This window comes from Schistocerca cancellata, chromosome 4 (genome assembly GCF_023864275.1).
Source record: "Schistocerca cancellata isolate TAMUIC-IGC-003103 chromosome 4, iqSchCanc2.1, whole genome shotgun sequence".
Lineage (NCBI taxonomy): Eukaryota > Metazoa > Arthropoda > Insecta > Orthoptera > Acrididae > Schistocerca > Schistocerca cancellata.
The window spans coordinates 692059109-692074587 of record NC_064629.1 but is presented as its reverse complement, the minus strand read 5'-3'; the positions used below and the strand labels follow the sequence as shown (position 1 = coordinate 692074587).

General features: G+C 45.9%; 1 protein-coding gene across 1 annotated transcript in view; it reads left to right on the top strand.

The window, feature by feature from the left end:
- Positions 1-364: 364 nt before the first annotated feature.
- LOC126183577 (PAT complex subunit Asterix) overlaps positions 365-15479 on the top strand; it is a 76906-nt gene continuing 61791 nt past the window's right edge. The window contains exon 1 of the mRNA XM_049925674.1: positions 365-566. Coding sequence (XP_049781631.1) covers positions 523-566 — 44 coding nt within the window. The 5' untranslated portion in view covers positions 365-522. The remainder of the gene's footprint in view (positions 567-15479) is intronic.

Below are 15479 nucleotides of genomic sequence, written 5' to 3'. Positions count from 1 at the left end.
CAACATGTTCGTGGAAATCCCGTGCAAAACGCATACACCGAGCGCGGTTGCGCAGTGGTATGAGATTGGACTCATATTCGAGAAAAAGGCGGTTCGGATTCCCGTCTGGCCATGCAGATTCAGATGTCGGTTTTCTGTGGAACGCATAAGGCTAATGCTGTATTGGTTCCTTCGTTATGGCATGGCTGGATTCCTTCTCCATCCGTCCCACGGATTTACTTCATCACTAATGGTCTTGCCATCGACGGGATGTTAACTTCTAATATACTTTTTGTAGGATGAAGGCGGTATGTTTGTATGACCTTTCGACTGTAATTATTCGATTGCTATCATATTCCACTGCTGGTAGAAGACGCTGTGTTTTTCCTCTTTTCTCGAAGTGTTGGGAATGGTTGCTGTTGACGTCAGTAATGTAGGTCATGGTCTGTGTGTGAGATATAAAAAGCATACGGAAATAAAGCCTATTCGATTCCTTAGTGCAGTTTTGTGTTGTATATCGAAGTTAATGCTATATCTAGTGCAATGAACAATCACTTAGATCCCCGAAGACCTGATAAAGAAGTCAGGTTAGTTACTAAAGTGTCTGTTTCTACAGTGCGATCTATCACATGGTTACGTTCGTTTACCTTGATGTTACGTTTTTAAAAGGATTGTTGATCTTTTGTGGCATTTCAAAAAGCTGTAGATTCACACGTTTCGGAGATTCACGCGTTTCTTTCTTTTAGTTTGCTAGTAATAATTTGTTGCGCGGTCATTTTAAAACTATGTTTCAAATGACAGCATTATACATATGTTCTAAAGGCACAACCGTAAAATGCTGTTTTCTTATTACTGTAGTTCTAGTTTCGCCATAGATACAACACATAAACATGACTTAGGTTCTACAACTTTACCAGTACCCAATTACTTACGCAATGGAAGGAAGGCTGTTTATCAACACCAATTGGGTTTTAAATGCACAAGTACAGTTGGGCAAAGATGGGACAGCGAATCAACTGAGTGCTTGCTTATGGTAGTGCCTTATACCTACGTGAGAATAACTAGGGGAACAGTTGAAAGCTTATGTGAGAATTAACTCGTGGATTTACGAGCCCTCCTCTCAAATATGGAGCTGTCTTTATCACTGCATCATGTTGTTGATGCAGACGTCCACACACCTGTAAATAAGTTCCCATGTAAAACTAGAAATTAGCCATACATTACAGTAAGGGTAAAATGTATGCAGCATGATAATGTGTTTACAATCACTCATTTGAACATACTGGGTCATTCCTTCACTTATTGTACCAAATTTATGGTTCGTCACATTCATATGAGTAAAAGCAGTGCTTTAGAAAGGAAGCTGGCAAAATTGCACTTCATACTAACACTTGGTAAAGAAACTTCCCCCACCCCATACATACATACAGAACCAAGTAGATGTCTACATCTAAATCTGTACTCTTCAAACCACTGTGAGGTGCATGCCAGAGGGTACATGCCTTTTGATAAGCTTATATATGAATTTGAATTTCACAGTTTCCACCCATCATCACTTTACACACTCTCCTTGGAACATTCCACCTCAATGTTGACATTAAATGTTTAGTGATGTACAACACATGATGCTCTTGTGCTAAACTACCCCATGATGAGATATGCTGTTCATATTTGGTTTTTCTCACCTCTAATTCCTGCACTCAACCTCTGTAAAGATGGTCCCAGACACATTAGCATTACTGAAGAATTGGTCAAACAAGCATTTAGTAAAGCACCTTTCTGTTGAATGAATGGCATGTTAAGGGACGAAAATGGCTTTGGGTATCATTAAGTTCAACTGACCCATAGTTGGAACACTTATGAAGACAGCAATATTTTTTAATTGGTTTGGACACATTGATACTCCAATGACCTACTTTGAATTGCTACTAAAAGGGGGGGGGGGGAGGTATATCATAAGATCCAGTTATTTTCACTCTGTTGTAGTTGATTTTGTACTGTGGGAAAACTTATTTTAGTATCATTCATTTGAATGTCTGTGAAGTGACAAATGAGGAGTCATAGTACAATCTCTCCAAATGAAACAAGACTGAAAGACTGCTATGTATGTGCACTATGGTACATTTATGTGTTGGTCAGCTGCCAGCCCTTGAAAAAAGTGCTAGACTTTTGCAGGTCTTCATGAATTTTATTGAAATTTGCAGGTGTTGCAACGCTCTTATTTCCAAAAGCACCATCTTCAGATGGTCTCGTGAAGTTTTTGATGTTATCCCTGTTGTCACTGATGTGTGTTGTGAACATTAATGCTGCTCATACACTGTCATGCAATACACTGAAATTACTTTCATATCTCTGTTTCTCCCTACTAAGACTGACATGCCGATATCTATTTGTGAGGAAATCCTCAACTGTCACAAAAATGGGGTCGACAGAAGCGTCCGATCCCAAGAGTCGGCTTTAACCCGTGACGTAAGGGTGTTGTCGTGTGTGACGTCATGACAGCGCGGAGTTTGTTTTGTGAGTGTGGCGTGTTTGTAGATGTCGTTGTGTTGTGGTTTTTTGTGCTCTCTGGTGGTATGTCCAGGGTTTTCGTTTGTGTGGTGTGATGGGCCAGTTTGCTTTTGCTCATTATCCAGAATTGTTAGAGTGTCGGCTGTGTTTGTAGTGGAATTCGTTTCAGTGAGTTAACGATTTTGTGTGAAGCTTAATTTAGTGTTGTTCGCTGTACGACGTGTGGTAATTTTAGTAAAATTAATCGGTTGTTGTTTTTGTTCAGGAATGGATATGACGGATAAAATTAAGAGTGCGCAGGTCAAGGGAAGTGTTGGATTCCAATGTGCGGCTGTGTATGTTGGTATTGGGAGATGTTTTTGAGCTATATAGGGCAAGGGAAGTGTCCGATTTGTGTTTAGTGATATTTGGGGTGTTTTGTGATGTCGGCTTTTTTCGTCGTTTTATGTGGTTTTATATGGGGGTGGGTGTCTAAATTTGTTTATATTTAGTTTGCCCCCACCCAAAAACACCTCATTTCCCGCGCTTGTCCCGTTAGTATCATTAGGCTTTTTGTGGAAAGTGTGTGTTTTTCGATGTATTTTCGTCCTCATAATGTGTACGTAACGACTTTATATGCGCCATATTGGAATCGTGGTTTATGCTCGTTTCCGCCATATTTGTGACGTCATAGGTCAAAGCAGACGCGCGGGATCGGACGCTTCCGTATTTCCCAAAAAGGACAAATTTCCAGGAACTCTTATTTCTTTCACTAGGCGATAATCCAGAGCTGTTTTGAATGCTTTATGCCCGTCAAAGAACACAGTTAAACTTGGTGCTGCTGTCTGTGGTTAAAGTTATGGACTCCCTCCTGAAATCATGGTTGTGGCAACAGATTGAACTTTTAGTGCTTCCTGAGGTGTAGGTTAGGTTGGAAGGTGACAGTTTGGTTGCGAGTTGGTGAAGCCAACTAATGTGAAGGTACAAAATCTGGTTGTGATAACATATTGACTGGTAGTGAATCTTGAAAAATACAAAGGGAGTCTAATACATAACTTTTACCCTATTTACTGCAGTCCGATTCTCATGAACAAGCATAGAATGTGATCCATAATTCTACTGCTCTAAAAGTCTAGTTATGAGTACATTTGGTTTTGGGTTAACTGAAGTGTTCAATTCCACTTTGACCAGTCATCTTTCAACCTAATCTAGTTATCAGGCTATGCTACAGTTCAGTATGTCATCACAGCTAAGATTTTGTATTCAGATTCATTTACTTCTCTAACTCTCAATCAAATTGTCTCCTTCAAACCTAACCTAGATTTCAAGCTATGCTACAGATCAGTTGGGCTCCATAACCAACATTTCAGAAACAGGTAGAGGAGGAATACCAGCTGTTGACTTTGAGTGATGCAGGTGTCAAACAACATGACGTCTTTCTTTCTTTCTTTCTTTCATTCATTCATTTTCTCCCCTTTCATGGGGGCTAAGTGACAGATAAGTCTGTCACAACCACCACATAATTTGCGTCCACATTCAGTAGCTTTGCCAACTAACAACAAAACAGAAAATGTACACCAAAAGATGATGTCACAGCAGCTATTAACTTTGTTACTAGTCAATGCCAACAACTGGTAGAGAATATTCCTCTTGACTCCCGAAAATATTAAGGTGAGGTAGTGGACTCAAGACACACCCTCCGCTCTCCTGACCACGGTAACAGAGTGATCTATATCATAGCCGAAGGTCGAGAGTATGTTGGAAGGTGATAATTTAGTTATGAGTTGACAAAGGGAATGTGACTGTGTAATAAAGATTTTGATAATAGGGTGATCTGTAGTGTAGCCAGATGTCTAGTGTAGCCAGATGTCTACATTTGTGCCGTATTTAACACATCATATCTAACACAGATTTTGCTATACAAACTAAAATTGGAAAGTTCAGAATACCTTTATTAGAGAATGAAAAAGCCTCCAACTAGTATTTTGATGCACATTATGAACATATATTGTACATAAACTATCAGAAATAGAAGGGGGTTCACCATGTTAAGTTTGCCCAAAAACTAAGACAGATGCAAAAGAAATGTATTCAGTGTTCTGTTCTCTTTATGTTTTGAGCACATATGATGTCATGTCACATCATCATTATGTTACGGGACAAAGGAGAAATCTGGTATCATTAGGTTCAATTGACCCATTGTTTGAACATTTATGAAAACAGTAATGGTCTGCAGTGTTTTCCAGTTTAGGAGACAAGGATTCTTCAGTGACCAACTGTAAGCTTGCCTTTTTGGAAACTTATTTCAGTACCAATCATTAGGACTTGTGTGTGATGAACCACAGTACAATCTTCCCAAATGAGACAAGTGTGGAAGATGGATTGCAGTATTTTGGTCTTCTGCCATTCACCATTTCAGTGCTAGTATGGGCATATGGCTTTTACCTGTTTCTGGATTTTCAGTAAAATCAAAATGTTTAAGAATTTTTCATTAGATTGGTCAAAAGAATATTGCTTTCAAATCTCTGAAGTATATTGTACAATAGGCCTTGCTTTTTTTTAAAAAAACCATTTATACTCCTTTGTTCAGCTCCAGAGGTGAATATTAGATTTTGATTGTGCAGGTAGTCTGCAATCTGTTTCCTGCACATTTGCGAAGCTGAAATTTGTTCCTAGTTTTCTTAATGTTTGTTTTAATGGAGCTATGACAACCCCATGGCCACCAATTCACTTCTGCATGTTAATTGAATTGAAAAGCTCAGGTCTGTCCTGCTTCATCGGGCGATTCTATAATTTCTCAATGTAATTTTTGAACAAGACATTTAGAACAAGTCATGTCCCATATAGATGACTTTTTTACTTCTAATGTTGAAATAATCGTTAATGAATACAGAATCTCAGTTTGATGCACCTGATCTGTAGTGTAGCCCAAATGTAGCTTAGCTTGGAAGATATGTTTGGCTCTGAGATGTCAAAGGCAACAAATGTGCCACAGCCCATGACACAGCCCCAGGCCCTGCTTCAGTTCGCAATCAGATGATCCAACACCTGAATGTTCCCCAAAGCCAACACAGTCTTCAACCGTCTTTGGCTCCCAGGTGCCTTCTCCCCCCCCCCCCCCCCCCCATGATGAATTTAGTATAGTTGTGCCAACACTTAAGCCAGGCAACAGGCTAGTGTCTCTCAATAGTTATCTGCTCATTAGCCACACAAATGTACTTCACAAGTTGCTTGAAAGAATGGTTGCCTGCAGGTTCTCAAATCTCGGGGCTTTTTGTCTCTGTATCAGTGTTGTTTCTGGGAAGGACAATCCACAATCGACCATCTGCTTAGGTTGGAAACAGTAATCCCATGGACTTTTTGTAAACTCCAACACCCTGTCTTTTTTTTTTCCTCCCCCTCATTGCCATTAATGAGTTTGTGGTGACCTCTGTTGGGTCACCCCTCAGGGGCTCAGCATTCATTTGATGGGTACGGCAGGCTTGATGACCCTTTGGTTCCTGAGCTGGGAACTGGTAAGTGCCACCAGTGTTCTGTCACCGTAAGCTCTGGTCATACTTCAACGACCACCATGTGGCGCAGCGGTGGAATGTTGTGTGTTTCGGAGAATGGGGGTCTTGGCTTCACCGCCTGGACCACGAGGATGGTACACACCTCTACAAAAAAACCCTCAAGGTGTGCTACGTGCTGAGGAGTTGACTGGCTGTTGATGTAAAACAGTAAAACAGTCTTTAGTGGGCAACCTCTGGGGCACCTGTCTCCCCCCCACCCACCCCCCCACCCCCAGTTGTATCAGGCTTGCTCAGGCGTGAAGGGCTCTGTGTGGGTCGGGAACTGTCTCATGAAACTACTACTCCTGATGGGACAGGTGTACCGTCAGGCAGCACCTACACCCATTCCTCAAAGAGAGCTTGGTTGGTCAGTAGTCCTGAAAAGAAGCCTCAGAGTAATAGTAACAGGGCATTAGTATGTCAACACTTTCATTGTAATCAAGTGAAATGGGGACAACTTTGAGAAGATATCCCCTTTCTATATTCACAAGGCATTGGAAGGTATTGCTGGGTCTCTGAAAAGTGTCAAATGACTTTGTAATGGAACGCTTTTAGTTGAAACTGCTAATTCCAACCAAATATCTAAGCTTCTGGAATGTAAGGCCCAGTCGAGGCTGAATTGCATAACACTCTTAACTATAGTAAGGGCATGGTTACCTGCTCCGATATAATGAAAGTGAACCCCGCGGAGTTATGTGAAGGGTGGAAGAATGTGGGCATCACAGAGGTGCAGAATTATATGAGGAGAGTCAATGGCAAATTGGAAAAATCTGCAACATTTATTCTAACATTTAGTATTCCTTAATTACCAGAAGATGTCCTAGCAGGCTATATCCGTCTTAAGGTTTGCCTGTTTGTTCCTAACCCCGTCAAAGATTGGGCCATACCACTATGGGATGTAACGGGAAAACTACGTCTGGCAATTGTGGAGGCTCTGCTCAAGAGTCAGGGACTTCTTATACACTTCTTCCGAAATGTTTTAACTGCTCTGGGGATCACCCAGTGTGGGGTTTACAATGAGGAAAAGAAAACTCAAGAGTTGAAAGTAAAGAGACGCTTACCCTATGGTGAAGCTAAAAAGATGACAACCAGTTTTTGCTACTTCTTTTGCATCAACCGTTAAGACACCAATAGCTAAGTGTGATGCGTCCACACAAACTCAGACCACAGATTCCAGTACGAGCACTTGCATTTGTCGATGTACCTGTGGGGGAAATGCTCCACTTGCAACCGATGTTGTTCGGAAGCCCTCAGCAGTAGGCTACCACCTAAGCCACATACCACTGCCCAACTTTAGAAGCCAACTAAGCCATCCCACAACCCAGGCAGACACCGCCTCCTGTCCCCCCCAGGGGGTCCACAACTCTTTTGTGGATACGTGCGTAGCGAGCACGGGACCCCGAGCTAATGTGGCCTTCCTTCCTTTCTGGGCTGCATACCTTCCCTTTCCGCATCCTTCCCCATCCCTATCTTCGCCCCCTCCTCCCCTCACCTCTGGCTCTTTCCTTCCCTTTCTCCCCATCTGGGAGTATGGTTTGTGCCTACGTCCGGAGACGGACGCTCGTAAATGTACTGCATTCTTCGCCTTCCCTGCTTTTATGTCTTCTTCCTTCCTTTGTCCTTCTCTTTTCCTTACCTCTTCTCTTTCCCCTTTCTCCGCTGCGGCGTTTGAGACCTCTCTTCTTTCCTTTCCCTTTCTCTTTCTTCCTCCCTGTGCGTGTCTGAAGGCCGACCCATGCCTTTTGTGCGTAGCCGGTGACGGGGTAACGCGTAATTCCCCGCCCCGGGTAGACAGGTAGGACACGTACGTACCCCCTGGTAACGGCCAGGCCCAGGGAGGGGTGATTACCCAAGCTGATACCTTCCGAAAGTGGCGATTGGTCCCTCCGTCCGTTTGTCGGGAGGTGTGACCTGAGGTGTGAACAATCACCTAAGGCGGGAGTGCCCTCAGAGAGGGCCCCCACAAGGGAGGAGCGCGCAATCGGAGACGCCTGTAATCATGGGGGATTCTTCCACAATGGTTTCCTCACCTTCCACTATGTCTGCTCACAAACGTAAGTATACTGAGTCTCAGCCACAGACGATTCTTCCATCATTGCCACAGTTCCTTGTTGTTTCTCGGTCTGATGAAGGTCACGACTTCTCCACGGTCAACCCTTTCATTATTCAGAAAGGTGTCAACGCAATTGCAGGTCCTGTAAAGTCTTGTTCCAGATTACGGAATGGCACCCTGTTGTTAGAAACACACAGTGCCCTCCAGGCACAAAAATTGCTGCGTACTTCTCTGCTCCACACCTTCCCTGTCCGTGTGGAACCGCACCGTACCTTAAATTCCTCGCGTGGAGTCGTTTATACACACTCCCTCGATGATTGTCTGATGAAGAAATTGAGCACTACCTGTCTGACCAGGGCGTAACGGCTGTTCATAGAGTTATGAAACGGGTTGACACGAACATCATTCCAACCCGCACTGTCTTCTTGACATTTGACAAAGTTCAACTCCCATCGAAAATCAAAGCAGGCTATGAGATAATTTCCGTTCGCCCTTACGTCCCAAACCCTACGCGTTGCTATCAATGTCAGCGGTTCAATCACACCAGCCAGTCCTGTTCCAATCCGGCCAAATGTGTTACGTGTGACAAGGATGCCCATGAGGGGGCTTGTCCACCTCCATCCCCTCGCTGCATCAACTGTATGGGTGACCACCCCGCTTCCTCTCGAGATTGCCCCGTTTTTAAGGACGAAAAGCTCATCCAGGAAATAAGAGTGAAGGAAAAGGTGTTGACCTTTGCTGCTCGAAAATTATTCGCCAGTCGACAGCCCACTGTGCCCCAGACAGGAAAATACAGCACTGTCCTTGCTTCTCCTTGGCCAACAAAGGAGGCGGCCACGCAGACTTGCGACCTCACCTTTAGTACCACGGTCGTCAGATCGGCCAGCGCAAAGATCGCCCGTTCAACCTCACCACTTTTGCCTGCCCACTCTATGGCTCACCCTTCGTCGGGTTCTGCTAAATCTCGAGCCCAAAAGTCAGACGCCAAGTCTTCGAAAAAAGAGCATACTCGTGAAGAGTTTTTACGTACCGCAACTTCACAACCATCGGTTCCTCCTTCAGCTAAACATCATACTTCCAAGAAGGCTACAAAGAAACCCAGTTCCTCTCCTTCTCCGCCAAGGCGTGTCCCATCTACAGCACCACCTGGCGGAAATCGCCCTCGGCCGTCTTCTGTGTCGCCAAGGCGCACTGCTGGTGGCGGGTCAACCGGTCGATCGCTGGTGGCAGGGGCTGCTCCTGACCAACCTATGGATCAGGATCTTCTGCCTTCGGCTGAATGCCATTCCATGCTGTCGGTCACAAGCTCTGAGCAGTTGTTGAGTTGACACCACCCTTGGTCACATTCCTCCATTTGCTGTTCACCCTATGTCCATTATCCACTGGAATATCCACGGCATTCGAGCCAATCGGGATGAATTGTCGGTCCTCTTACGATCCTACTCGCCGGTCATCTGCTGTCTTCAGGAAACAAAGCTGCGTCCCCATGACCGCTTTGTTCTCCCTCATTTTCAGTCCATCCAATATGACCTCCCCTCTGTTGAAGGCACTACAGCCCATGGAGGACTCATGATTCTTCTCCATGATACTCTCCATTATCACCCAATCCCCTTAAACAGTTCCTTCCAAGCTGTCGCCGTCCGTCTTTCCCTTTCTGGATACACGTTCTCTCTTTGTACTGTATACATTCCATCGTCCACACCAATGGCACGAGCTGATCTCCTTCATCTTCTTGGTCAGCTTCCACCCCCCTATTTGCTGGTTGGGGACTTCAATGCCCACCACCAGCTTTGGGGATCTCCACATCCTTGTCCACGTGGCTCTCTCTTGCTAGACGTCTTCCACCAAGCGGATCTAGTTTGCCTCAACACTGGGGTCCCCACATTTTTGTCTGCCTCCACGACAAATTTATCTCATTTGGACCTTGCGGTCGGTACTGTTCCGCTAGCTCGGCGCTTCGAATGGTTCGCCCTTGATGATACACACTCGAGTGACCACTTTCCATGTGTCCTTAGACTGCAGCCTCCACTGCCATATATGCGCTCGCGACGCTGGAAATTTGTCCAAGCCGATTGGACACTTTTCTCGTCTCTAGCGACATTCGATGACCGTCGCTTTCCCAGCATCGACGATGAGGTCACACATATTACTGACGTTATTCTTACAGCTGCGGAACGTTCAATACCACGCACCTCCGAATTGCCCCGGCGCCCCCCAGTTCCTTGGTGGAACGAGGCATGCCATGACGCAATACGTGAGCGGCGACATGCTCTTCGCATTTTCCGTCACCATCCTACTTTGGCCAACTGTATCCGCTATAAGCAGCTCCGTGCGAGATGCCGTCGCGTCATCCGCGATAGCAAGAAGGCAAGCTGGAAATTCTTTATTAGCTCATTTAACACCTTCACTCCCTCCTCGGAAGTTTGGAGTCGGCTTCGACTTTTCTCAGGCGCGCCTAGTTTCTCCCCGGTCTCTGGGCTCACTGTCGCGCATGATACCTTAGTGGACCCCGTCGCAATTTCTAACTCGTTGGGTCAGCACTTTGCTGAGATTTCGAGCTCTTCAAATTACCCGCCAGCGTTTCTCCCGAAGAAACGTGCAGCGGAAGTGCGACCTCTAGCTTTCTCCTCTCAAAAGAGCGAAAGCTATAATACTGTTTCCTCCATGCGGGAGCTCCAACATGCTCTCTCTTCTTCTCGCTCCTCCGCCCCAGGACCGGATGGTATCCATATCCAAATGTTGCTGCATTTATCAACCCATAGTCTGCATTACCTCCTTCGCCTTTATAATCGAATTTGGACCGACAGTACCTTTCCCAGACGGTGGCGGGAAGCTGTTGTCGTTCCCGTTCCGAAACCTGGAAAGGACAAACATCTCCCCTCTAGCTATCGCCCCATTTCTCTCACGAGTAGTGTGTGTAAGGTTTTGGAGCGTATGGTGAATTACCGTTTAGCTTGGTGGCTGGAATCCCGCAGTCTTTTAACACCAGCCCAATGCGGATTTCGGAAGCATCGTTCTGCAGTTGACCATCTTGTTGCTCTCTCCACTTATATCATGAACAATTTTCTCTGGAAACGCCAAACAGTAGCAATATTTTTCGATCTGGAGAGAGCATACGATACCTGTTGGAGGACAGGCATCCTGCGCACACTGTTCTCTTGGGGCTTTCGAGGTCGGCTGCCCCTGTTTCTTCGCAAATTTATGGCAGAGCGCACTTTTAGGGTGCGGTTGAACACTACTCTCTCCAGTACTTTCTCCCAAGAAAACGGGGTACCCCAGGGATCTGTGCTGAGTGTTGTACTGTTTGCCATCACCATAAATCCAATTATGGATTGTCTCCTTCCTGATGTCTCGGGCTCCCTCTTTGTGGACGATTTTGCGATCTACTACAGCTCTCAACGGACCAGCCTTCTTGAACGACGTCTTCAAGGATGTCTCGATCGCCTCCACTCGTGGAGCATCGAAACCGGCTTCAGTTTCTCACCCAGTAAGACCGTTTGTGTCAATTTTTGGCGACGTAAGGAGTTTCTTCCGCCCTCCTTACATCTAGGTCCTGTCAACCTTCCGTTTTCAGACGTCGCTAAATTCTTGGGTCTTATGTTTGACAGAAAACTGTGCTGGTCCTCCCACGTTTCCTATCTTTCGGCTCGCTGTCTGCGATCGCTTAACACCCTCCGTGTCCTAAATGGTACCTCCTGGGGAGCAGATCGAGTGGTCCTTCTCCGCCTCTATCGCGCCTTAGTGCGCTCGAAATTGGATTATGGAAGCATAGTCTACTCCTCTGCTCGGCCGTCTATTCTTCGGCGTCTCGACTCTATCCACCACCGTGTTTTTACACTAGCCCTGTGGAAAGCCTTTATGCTGAGACTGCTGAACCTCCGCTGTCCAATCGGCGAGCAGTCCTGCTGAGTCGTTATGCTAGCCATCTGTCTTCCATGCCTGCTAATCCAGCCCATGACCTTTTTTTCGACGCCTCCTTTGATGTAGGGTATGCAGGCTGCTCCTCCTCCCTACTACCCCCGGGAGTCCGCTTCCGTCAACTGCTCCATTCTCTTTCCTTCCGCTTTCCTAAAACCTTCTTGACAACTTGGGGTACAGCACTGCCTTGGCTCCGTCCCCGGATCTGCCTGCTCCGTGACCTTTGTCAGTTTCCCAAGGATGGTACCCCTACACTTGTTTATCGTCGGGCATTTGCTGCTCTATGTGCACAAATGACGGACGCCACATTTATTTACACCGACGGCTCAAAAACATCGTTAGGTGTAGGGAGTGCCTATATTGTTGACGACACTCCAAATCGCTTTCGCCTTCCCGACCAGTGTTCGGTTTATACTGCGGAGCTTTACGCTGTTCTCCAGGCTGTTCACTACATCCGCCGCCATCAGCGGATACAGTACATTATCTGCTCAGATTCTCTCAGCTCTCTCCTCAGTCTCCAAGCTCCTTACCCTGTGCACCCTCTGGTCCACCGGATTCAGGACTGTCTGCGCTTGCTCCACCTGGGGGGCGTCTCGGTGGCGTTCCTCTGGCTCCCGGGACACGCTGGTATCTGTGGGAATGAGGCGGCCGATATAGCGGCCAAGGCTGCAGTCTCTCTTCCTCGGCCAGCTATTCAGTCGCTTCCCTTCACCGATCTACGGAGCGGTTTATGTCGCAAAGTTGCTCATTTATGGCATGCGCATTGGTCAACACTTCCCCGTAATAAATTGCGGGAAGTGAAAGCCCTTCCTTGCGCTTGGACCTCTTCCTCCCGAACGCGTCGTCGGGAGGAGGTAATTTTAGCTAGACTCCGGATAGGGTACTGTCTTTTTAGCCATCGACATCTTTTAAGCGGTGATCCTCCCCCACTCTGTCCCCACTGCTCTCAGCTGTGGACAGTAAGACACCTTTTAATTGAATGCCCCTATTTTAATCCGTTACGCTCCCGTCTACAGTTATCGCCTGATCTATCGTCGATTTTAGCAGATGACACGCGCTCAGCCGACCGCGTTCTCCAGTTTATTAGTGACAGTGAAATTACGTCAGTTATTTGAAGCTTTTTTTGGGGACAACCACCCCCTTTCTGTAGTGGATTTTTAAGCATTCCTTCTACTTTTAGTTTCTCCAATTTTATGACTTTGTTCCCATTGCTGCTGGTTTTCAATTTCGGTTTTTTACTGTCTTAAGTCTCGGACTGGGTGCTAATGACCATAGAAGTTTTGCGCCCTAAAACCACAAACAAAAAAAAAAAAAAAAAAAAAAAAAAACCGCCTCCTGTCAGTAAAGAAAAATGTCCTTCGGATAGTAGTTCTAAGCCCAAGAAAGCGGTAGGTAAACCTTTGGATTGACAAGCTCTCTTACTTCCTCATGACTATGCTCTTGAGGATATGGACTTCCAATTGGAGGAACCAGAGAGCACGGAACGGGCTAACGTTCCCCCTGACCTCCCGGGTAAATCACCGCCTCTGAGGGAGATAGAAAAGAGACACCAGCGCTAACCAATGTTGTCTTCCATAGGGACTTCTGTGTTAAAGTGGAATTTGAATGGATATCGCTCACATTTGGAAGAATTCCAGCTGCTGGTCCAGGATAAACCTATCTGCATGTGCTTACAAGAGACACAGCTTATATATATATAAAAAAAAAAAAAAAAAAAAACACACACACACCTGCGCTATGGATCTACCACATATACAGGAAGGACGATACTACTGGAGACAGGGCTAAAGGTGGAGTGGCTATTTTTCTTGATGACAGATCCAATCCTCTCCTGTCCCTCTTACCATGACTATGCAAGCAGTTGCTGTGAAAGCTCTCTCACCCTTTACTATCACAGTGTGTTCTTTGTACCTGCCCCCCCATGAAACTTTGTATGCGGACGCACTGGCAGACCTCTTCCTGGCACTCCCACGCCCATTCCTTCTGGTGGGGGACTTCAATGCCCACAATGTGCTGTGGAGCTCGGCTACTACTTGCTCCAGGGGTTGGATGATCGAGCAACTCGTCCCTCGTCTGTTGTGAGAATATCTGCCTCCTGAATGGGGGTCAGATGACTCACTTTTCCACAGCTACAGAAGGGAATTCATGACTTCCAATAATCGGTCCACTTCCGCTGCACATGTTTGGAAATCAATAAGATGGATTTCAGGCAAGGGTAGTCGACATCCCCTTATGGCCTTGTCAAATGATGGGGTCTTGGACACGCCAGAAGACATGGCTCACGTTTCAGCTGAACACTTCTTTACTATTAAGTCATCCAGACAAGCTCCTGCTGTTCATGTATTCCGTCAGACTGCAGAGATGAGGAAGCTCAATTTCTTCTCGCGTAATGAGGAAGTCTACAACCTTCCATTCTCCATGTGGGAACTGGAATCTGCTTTATCTGCAGCCAGATACACTTTTCCAGGACCTGATGAGATCCATTATGCCATGCTTAGTCATCTGTGCCCTGAAGCAAAAGGTCAGCTCCTCTCTTGTTTCAATCAGATCTGGTTTGATGGAGAGCACCCCATGACTTGGAAGGAGCCAATATTAATTCCATTCTGGAAACCAGGCAAGGACCGTAACGCCACTAACAGTTATCGGATTGTCGCCCTTACTAGTTGTATGGGTAAGACTCTTGAATGCCTGGTCAACCACCGCCTTGCCTGGCTGCTAGAGTTCAGAGGTCACCTGAGCCACTCCCAGTGTGGTTTCATGTGCTACCGTTCCACTCTTGAAAACTTAATTCTACTGGAGGCGGTGATACAGGAGTCCTCCTTACGCTGAAACCATTTAGTTTTTGTGTTTTTGACCTCAAAAAAGCATATCACACTACTTTGAGGTACAACATCCTTCGCCAGCTTCATGAATGGCAACTACGTGGACGCCTGCCGCTTCTGATCCAATCCTTTCTCAAGGACCAGAGTTTTAGTTACCACATTGGCAATGCCATGTCTGATTGCTTTGTTCAGGAGAATGGTGCGCCCCAGGGCAGTGTCACATTGTTTGCCATCGCTATCAATGGCATTTCCTCCTCAGTCAGGAGCCCTGTCAAATGCTCTTTGTTTGTGTGTGACTTTGCTATGTTCTACTCTTCCTCTGATCTTACGAAGACGATGAGTCAGCTACAGCTGACCATTAGGAGGCTGGAAACCAGGGCCCAGACAACTGGTTTTAGGTTCTCACCTGAGAAGACTGTGTGTCAATTTTAATTGTGCTTGTTGGAGTTTTAACCAACCAGAGCTTACAATGGAGAACCATATTTTAAGTTTTCAAGACACTGTGCACTTTTTGGGTTTATTATTTGACTAGAAATTAACATGGCTCCCACACCTGAAAGACCTACGAACAAAGGGCTTCCGGTTGTTGAACATTTTGAAATGCTTTGGCGGAAAAACATGGGGAACTGACAGGTCCCGGCTCCTGCAGTTTTATAGGGCATTTGT